General features: G+C 40.2%; 1 protein-coding gene across 1 annotated transcript; it reads right to left on the minus strand.

The window, feature by feature from the left end:
* Positions 1-4,669: 4,669 nt before the first annotated feature.
* On the minus strand, positions 4,670-7,912 carry LOC115137870 (zinc finger protein 84-like). Its single transcript, XM_029674150.2, has 2 exons — positions 7,660-7,912; positions 4,670-5,852 (listed from the first exon to the last, which is right to left on the minus strand). Exons 1-2 carry the CDS (start codon positions 7,823-7,825, stop codon positions 4,945-4,947), a joined length of 1,074 nt encoding a protein of 357 aa, XP_029530010.2. The 5' UTR covers positions 7,826-7,912; the 3' UTR covers positions 4,670-4,944.
* Positions 7,913-9,191: the final 1,279 nt, after the last annotated feature.

Below are 9,191 nucleotides of genomic sequence, written 5' to 3' on the forward strand. Positions count from 1 at the left end.
CGGTAGTCTTCTAGCCAGGTGCGTAAATGCCAGTAGCCTGCAGAATATTTCAGAGCGATGGTACCGGACCTAAAATAATTGGCCTCTTTTTGGAATCTTTCAGAGCTAGAATCAGTTCTTTAAAATCCATTAACAGCAGTTCCGAGCCAGCTGTCGTAGAATGGTAGGCAATAGAAGAAAAAATATATAAACAGTTATTGAGACGGTAGGATTCAAGAAATATGTTGTTTCATTTAACATGTCCCAATAGGAATGGAAGGTAACGATATTTTGATGTGTCACATAAGCCAATGTTAGGAATTAATGTTGGGTGCAATTAGGCTATTGTCAAAATAGGGCTCCAGAATTGCATATTTATTTAGTTCAATAGAATGAATTTGCTTACATATTTTTGTGTACACATATTACACAGGCTCAACCACTTGAGGCTAATCACCAAGTGGAAACTCAAAACCTATGAGCCAGATTGCTTTGTACTGCTAGTTAGCAGTGTAATGAATTAATCTAACAGTACATGTAATGTCTTTAAAAACTTTGCAGCATACTACCCAATGATGTTGCCTCTATATACCCAATGATGTTTCTTCATAATACCCAATCATGTTTCCTCTATATACCCAATGACGTTGCATCTATATACCCAATGATGTTTCCTCTATATACCCAATGACGTTGCATCTATATACCCAATGAAGTTGCCTCTATATAGCCAATGACTTTGCCTCTATATACCCAATGACGTTGCCTCTATATAGCCAATGATGTTTCCTCTATATACCCAATGACGTTGCCTCTATATAGCCAATGATGTTGCCTCTATATAGCCAATGACGTTGCCTCTATTTAGCCAATGACTTTGCCTCTATATACCCAATGACGTTGCCTCTATATACCCAATGATGTTGCCTCTATATACCCAATGACGTTGCCTCTATATAGCCAATGACGTTGCCTCTATATAGCCAATGACTTTGCCTCTATATACCCAATGATGTTGCCTCTATATACCCAATGATGTTGCCTCTATATACCCAATGATGTTGCCTCTATATACCCAATGACGTTGCCTCTATATAGCCAATGATGTTTACTCTATATACCCAATGACATTGCCTCTATATAGCCAATGACTTTGCCTCTATATACCCAATGATGTTGCCTCTATATAGCCAATGACGTTGCCTCTATATACCCAATGATGTTGCCTCTATATACCCAATGACGTTGCCTCTATATACCCAATGACGTTGCCTCTATATAGCCAATGACTTTGCCTCTATATACCCAATGATGTTGCCTCTATATACCCAATGATGTTGCCTCTATATACCCAATGATGTTGCCTCTATATACCCAATGACGTTGCCTCTATATAGCCAATGATGTTTACTCTATATACCCAATGACATTGCCTCTATATAGCCAATGACTTTGCCTCTATATACCCAATGATGTTGCCTCTATATAGCCAATGACGTTGCCTCTATATACCCAATGACGTTGCCTCTATATACCCAATGACGTTGCCTCTATATACCCAATGACGTTGCCTCTATATACCCAATGATGTTGCCTCTATATACCCAATGATGTTGCCTCTATATAGTGGTTAGTGGTTAGCGTGTTGGACTAGTAACTGAAAGGTTGCAAGATCAAATCCTTGAGCTGACAAGGTAAAGATCTGTCGTTCTGCCCCTGAACAAGGCAGTTAACCCACTGTTCCTACGCTGTCATTGAAAATAAGAATTTGTTCTTAACTGACTTGCCTAGTTAAATAAATAAATTGTCAATTTGGAAGACCCATTTGCAACCAAGCGTTAACTTCCTGATGTTTTGAGATGATGCTTCAATATATCCACATCATTTTCCTACATCATGATGCCATCTATTTTGTGAAGTGCACCAGTCCCTCCTGCAGCAAAGCACCCCCACAACATGATGCTGCCAACCCTGTGCTTCACGGTTGGGATGGTGTTCTTCGGCTTGCAAGCCTCCCCCTTTTTCCTCCAAACATAACGATAGTCATTATGGCCAAACAGTTCTATTTTTGTATCATCAGACCAGAGGACATTTCTCCAAAAGTACGATCTTTGTCCCCATGTGCAGTTGCAAACCGTAGTCTGGCTTTTTTTAATGGCGGTTTTGGAGCAGTGGCTTCTTCCTTGCTGAGCGGCCTTTCAGGTTATGTCGATATAGGACTCGTTTTGCTGTGGACATAGATACTTTTGTACCTGTTTACTCCAGCATCTTTACAAGGTCCTTTGCTGTTGTTCTGGGATTGATATACACTTTTCGCACCAAAGTATGTTCAACTCTAGGAGACAGAATAAGTCTCCTTCCTGAGCGGTATGACGGCTGCGTGGTCCCATGGTGTTTATACTTGCGTACTATTATTTGTACAAGGATGAACCAGACTTGTGGAGTTCTACAATTATTTTCTGAGGTCTTTGCTGATTTCTTTTGATTTTCCCATGATGTCAACCAAAGAGGCACTGAGTTTGAACATAGGCCTTGAAATATATCCATAGGTACACCTCCAATTGACTAAAATTATGTCAATTAGCCTATCAGAAGCTGCTAAAGCCATGACATAATTTTCTGAAATTTTCCAAGCTGTTTAAAGGCACAGTCAACTTAATGAATGTAAACTTCTGACCCACTGGAATTGTGATACAGTGAATAATAGGTGAAATAATCTGTCTGCAAACAATTGTTGGCAAAAATACTTGTGTCATGCACAAAGTAGATGTCCTAACCAACTTGCCAAAACTGTAGTTTGTTAACAAGAAATTTGTGGAGTGGTTGAAAAACTAGTTGACTCCAACCTAAGTGTATGTAAACTTCCGACTTCAACTGTATATGCTTACTTTAGAGTTATTTATGTAACTTTAGTTGTTCTACAAACATTGGGCTATATGTTTAATGCATTTTAAGGCTACATGATGCGACTAATGATTATTTGAAAAATGTTGCTTGAAAAGGCATGAGCTCTGCTTTGTTTTTTTTTGCGCAGACTGCAAACACTACATCCGTCTCTCATTCACAATTGGACAAGCGTTTGATAATGCCTCGAATTCCACAGCGGCATCCCCTTTTTGTGGCCGTAACGCACCCTAAAAAATCCATGCCTTTTGTGGCTAGTGGCCATTGTGCCCTTCTCCCGGAGTGCTACTCGCTCTGAATCACAGCTCACATGGCTCTCCATCACGTGATCGGGTCTTTCTCACAGGCTACAAGTGAAGACAGACACATCGGGGACGCAACTGCGCGAGTCCTTTTCCAATTCCAAGGTGCATATTGAAGATATTAGAAGAACTGTCCAAATTTACTTTAAGTCAGCCAACAACATGAGTAGACCTAACAAACAGCAAAACCACTAGTCTATGCCAATCTCATATCCCCTATAGTACAATAATCGACCTATTCTATTCTGTGCGAGACATAAATATTCCAAACATAGTCTGGAACAGTTGTGGGATGATAGATCCCAAATTAATACAACGACTAGTATCAAAAATCATTTTTTAATTCAATGTGGCTGACACAACAGATCAGAACGTTTAGCTTAAACTGTTTAATAAACTATCAGGCTATTGCTTCACATTATAAGCGCGAATGTTCCATTAGCGGAAAACACCATTATCAAAAGTGACCGCAAATGCAATTATGCATGTAATACTTTTATTATAAAGGTGCATTTTTAATGGTGAAAATGATCTTCTGCAAACTTGAAACTCACGCGCTGCTTATGTATGCCAGTTAGGCTTTACTCCCCTTGGAAAGTAGATTGTGCTTAATTTTAATTAGTTATTTGGCCACTAGTTGTGATACAAACCTTATTAAAACATATAGGCCTATGGGCTAGGCTACATGAGGTTGTGTGACTATTATTGAACAAGTCGCAAAAGAAAGGCATTGTTTCTTATGCTGGGCATCATTCACAAGTGATAGGCTAATTTTGTCACCCATCAGACTATTCTTGATTTGATCTTGTCTTTGCATATACTAAGTAATATGTGTGACATTTGTTTTTTATTTAGAATGGACCATTAACATGCACCTGTATCGAAACAGGGGCAGATGGAAAAATGACATGTCATCTATGCCCTTAAATAGCGAGGGGTTTATGTTCATGGCAGCCAGGTAGGCTATACTCCCGTTATAAATATAAGCAATGTGGTTAATATTAGGAAAGTTTAAAAAATAAATATAGTAGGCCTATCCTATGGAAAGCGGATGGAATCCTCCTCTTTTTAGTAGAGGCAATCACTCCGTTTTCTCCCGCAATTGCTTAGCTTATTGACATATTGCGCAACATGGGCTCTCGTGAAGTGTTTGATTCTATTTTCGATTACATTTGCATTGATGTCATGGTGATTAGAGGGACAATAGAGTGCTTGAGTACCCGGCAGTTAGCAAGTTTGGTAGGCTACTAATAACTATCAGCAGCATCAGAGCTTGGAGAAGCCTAATTACCGTGACTAAGCGGTCAGGTGGAATTTGACTGCCTTCGTGACTCGTGACTGCTGGTGTGGCGGTAATATGGTCACCATAACAACCCTACTACACATAACCAGATATTCCTGTTTCTAATGACGTGAAAACATCAAGACTTTGAACAGCAGATCTGTGAGATTCCCATAATACAGGCACTACTGTTTGTTCATTATCAAATGTTTTAATTGACATCAAACTTTATTTACACAAAACATTTTACTAAAGTAAATCCATCCATCTGAAACCCACAGCAGGAATGATCCAGAGTAGCTTTGCTGTCCTAAGAGTGTTGTTCACATCCTGCCTTTTAATCCCCATCTTCTGATAGGAGATCTTTGTCCTAATTTTCTTTCTCCTTTGTGTTTTCATTCTGTTTTTCACATGCGTCAGCAGGTTTACCTTCTGAATTAATATTTTTTACCACAGACCATGTAAGTAGCCATGTGATTACTCTCCTGTGTGAGTCCGTATATGTGCAGTTAGGTGCTCTTTGCGAATGAAGCCTTTACCACAGTAACCACAGCTAAATGGTTTCTTTCCTGTGTGAGTCAGGATATGTCTCCTTAGGTCCCCCTTCTGAATAAAGCTCTTCCCACAGTAACCACAGGTGAATGGTTTCTCTCCTGTGTGGATTCTCATGTGAGTGGACAGATGTCCTTTTTGTTTGAAGGTCTTGCCACAAAAGGGGCAGGTGCAGAGTTTCCCACCATGACAGAGTCGGACATGGGCCTTCAGTTTACAGGTGGAGTTGTAGCGTTTTTTGCAGAAGCTGCATTCGCAGGGTCTCTTCTTGGGGAGAGTCACATGCCTCTGCAGGTCAGCTTTCAGAGCAAACATTTCACCACAGTCACGGCAGTGGTGAGTTATTCTAGATGTGGTGCTGAGTTTGGAAGAGTTTTCCCCGAATGGTGGGTTGAGATCAAATGGTAGACTACTGTCAAGTCCTACTGGGTCACTGCTTATGGCTGAACTGTGGCTGTAGGCATTGTTCTGATTATCTGGAGGGTAACAGGGAATGTCCAGACCCCTTAGGTAGGTCACAGTGCCAAAAGGTTTAGGATCCACTGGTTCAGATTCACGCTCTCTGTTATCCACAGTCTGGTTTTGGGGAAGAGTCAAGGATGGAAGTGGGTCCTTCTGATCACATTCATTTTTCAAACAGGAAGTAGTGAATATGGAGTAATTCGTATCAAAGAGCCCTTGAAGCTGCTCTTCCTCCTCACTGGTCCTGAGTTCCTCCTGTTCCTCTTTAATCAGTGTGATCTCTGGGTCCTTCTGTCCCAGACTGGGGCTCCACTCCTGCTGCTCAGGGGGAACCTCCTCTTCAGAGACAGAGACAGACAGCTGCAGTGAGTCTGGAGGGAAGGAGAGGAGAGTCAGAGGTCATCTATACAGTAGCAACGGTAGTTAAAATTGATAAAAGGTCAAAAATTACACGTAAACAATTGTATAATAAGAAAATCCATGGAATTCAGACATTTTGGTGGGACTTCATGCATTTAATTGAATGTCAAATATAAAAATGCTTCTTCTTTGAAATTATACATTCCAAGATTTTTAAACCACATAATGGTGGTCTTAACTGTATTTATTATACATTTATTAACGTTTGAACTACGGATTAAAGCACACAAAGAAAAATCACACAGTTACACAGGTCAAACACAGGTACAAGGTAGGCATTAAATAATGGACATTTTTACAGTTTGGACTGATACAGTAAGTGACGACGTAATCGGAGGTAGACTCCGCCAGCACTCAACACAACTGATGTATATATGGTGGAGTTGAGTTCTCAGCTAGCCATTTCAAATTGCATGACACAGACCACAATTTAATCATACATATGAATTGTTTATTGGTTCATTTTATCTTAACGGCTACACAGCTTAAAGCCGAATTGCCGTATATATTATTTATAAAGATAAATAAACGGAGAGAGCAATTAGTTGTTTAGCTAGCTAGGTAGATAAATGAACGTTAGAAACATTAAAAAACAATGTATTACATTTTTTTTGTTAAATGGTGATCTCTATTTGCCTAACCAGTTTACTAATTGAGCAGAATTTTATACCTACCAGTAGATTTACATACTTTATTCTATTTAACCTTTATTTAACTAGGCAAGTCAGTTAAGAACAAATTCTTATTTTACAAGGACGGCCAAACCCGGACAATGCTGGGCCAATTGTGCGCCGCCCTATGGGATTCCCAATCACGGCCGGGTTGTGATACAGCCTAGAATCGAACCAGCTAGTTTAGCCTACTCAAACACCTGGCTCAAACAGAGGGATGCTATGTTAGCTAGCTGGCTATCCAACACTGGAACTCTTCCAAGTCAAGGTAATCTTTTGGTTTTACGAATGTATTGCCACCGGGGACCGCCGGAGTAACTGCTAAAAATGCTTAATGACTGACTGTACACTGTATTGCATGATGGTAGCAGGTTTACTAACGTGTTAGTTCTATTAGTAATGTTGACAATGACGTTATAATAAGGTGACAACGACGAAGGCTGTGTGTAGAGGCTATGATATGATGGTTTGGCTTGGAAAGGTTTTTTCACCTGGTCATAGACAGCTGGTGTTGTGCATTGAAGTCCACAAGCGAAGGGGAAAGGTGAGAGGAGGAGAGTTCATATTTGCGAGAAGGAAATACCACGAGCTGTTTGTATGTGGCTGTTATGAGAGTAAACAGTGTTTGTGTGTGATCAAAAGTGTATTCATTCCGCCGACTCCGTTGAAAAACGTTTCTTAAATGGAAACAAACGGAACCAGGATAAACTTAAATTTGTCCAATAGAAACTCTCGTTTTCAACTGTTGGACTAATGATTACGCCCTAGATAAGGTAGATGGAGGCAAGGTGGTATTTTATGTGTCACTGTCTGTCCATGTGTCGCCTCAATTTTTCTCTCTAGATCTGTGTGCACCTATTTTGTCAACTTTCTTTCATTCATAGGCTAGGTTGTAGCAACCTCATGATGGGTATAGGTGACATTTGAGTATTATGTAGTAGCTTATACATATCGATCTTACATTGAGCTGGGTGAATGGAATATGAATGAGTCATCCAATATGCTGTAACAGAAATAAGCCAATGCGCAGAAATCAAATGATCGTCCTCCCTCATCTTAAATGGCACCGACAGCCACTGAGTCTTACCTATTTTACATAGTTGTATCTCCGGTGTGATCCGCAGCAGTCTCCGTAGCCGATCATTCTCCTCCTGGTACTCCACTACCGTTTTCTCAACTGCCCCGAAAATCTCCACAGCAGCCGCCGTTAAACGATCATTCAAAAACACACGCAACATCTGTAGTTCAGACATTTTCAGACAAATGAGCTTTGTGTAGCCAATTCAGTTCAGTCAGTATGTCTTTCTATACTAGAAAATGTAAACTCGTTTCCAATCCTACTTCCGTGTTTAAGTCAAGGAATTTTTAAAAACTCCTTCGCTCTAGTGGGTGGCAAACTTGGGAACGCACAACAGCGCCGCCAGCTGGATGGGAGTTTAATACTGTGCAAAACAGCCTACAGACTAGGGGTAAAGAGAAACGATAACGACATGTTGACAGACAGTGGTGTTCATAATTATAGGGTTATCTCAATTCATCATGAGGAGTCGTCTGTATATCATTACTCTATACAGCATTACATGAATAATCATGAATGAGCACCATTATAGGTCAGAATTTATGATAAATAATCTTGGACAAAAATGCAAGGAGATGTTTTCTTGAAAGTATATTTGAAATGTATCAATATTATTTATGTATACAACCACAGGCTTTACTTCGAGGTACAGACAAGTGATAATGGAAATAGATAACTACATGGGGGGGGGGGGTATTTAGAATACGTAATAGGTAATAGGGTGATCTAAGATGTTAATTTCTTGTATGAACTGAATGGAAAGACAACACATTGCAACACTCCTGACAACAGCACTTGTTTGGGACTGATGTGACAGCATGCACAAAACCAGAGAATGCAGTTATCAAGAGGATATTATGAAGAATGATATTGACTTGGGACTGATGTGACAGCGTGCACAAAACCAGAGAATGCAGTTATCAAGAGGATATTATGAAGAATGATATTGACTTGGGACTGATGTGACAGCGTGCACAAAACCAGAGAATGCAGTTATCAAGAGGATATTATGAAGAATGATATTGACTTGGGATTGATGTGACAGCGTGCACAAAACCAGAGAATGTAGTTATCAAGAGGATATTATGAAGAATGATATTGACTTGGGACTGGAAAAACACTGTTGTTCACTTAAACAGAGTTTGCATTTATATATATATTTTTAAATGCACTCATCGGGATTCAAATGTATATCGTTATTTCCCCAAATATTCAAACAATACTATGAACGAGCAGCATTAGGTGGAAATGGATGAGAAGACGGGTGGATATGGATGAGAAGACGGGTGGAAATGGACGAGAAGACGGGTGGAAATGGATGAGAAGACGGGTGGAAATGGATGAGAAGACGGGTGGAAATGGATGAGAAGACGGGTGGATATGGATGAGAAAACGGGTGGAAATGGATGAGAAGACGGGTGGAAATGGACGAGAAGACGGGTGGAAATGGATGAGAAGACGGGTGGAAATGGATGAGAAGACGGGTGGAAATGGATGAGAAGACGGGTGGAAATGGATGAGAAGACGGGTGGATATGGATG

This window comes from Oncorhynchus nerka, linkage group LG12, assembly GCF_034236695.1.
Source record: "Oncorhynchus nerka isolate Pitt River linkage group LG12, Oner_Uvic_2.0, whole genome shotgun sequence".
Lineage (NCBI taxonomy): Eukaryota > Metazoa > Chordata > Actinopteri > Salmoniformes > Salmonidae > Oncorhynchus > Oncorhynchus nerka.

Excerpts from the sequence above, each read along its gene's own strand:
- LOC115137870 (XM_029674150.2), bottom strand. The coding sequence starts at position 7,825 with ATGTCTGAACTACAGATGTTGCGTGTGTTTTTGAATGATCGTTTAACG. Across the intron at positions 5,853-7,659 it reads GATACAACTATGTAAAATAG|ACTCACTGCAGCTGTCTGTC; the intron begins GTAAGACTCAGT and ends CCTTCCCTCCAG.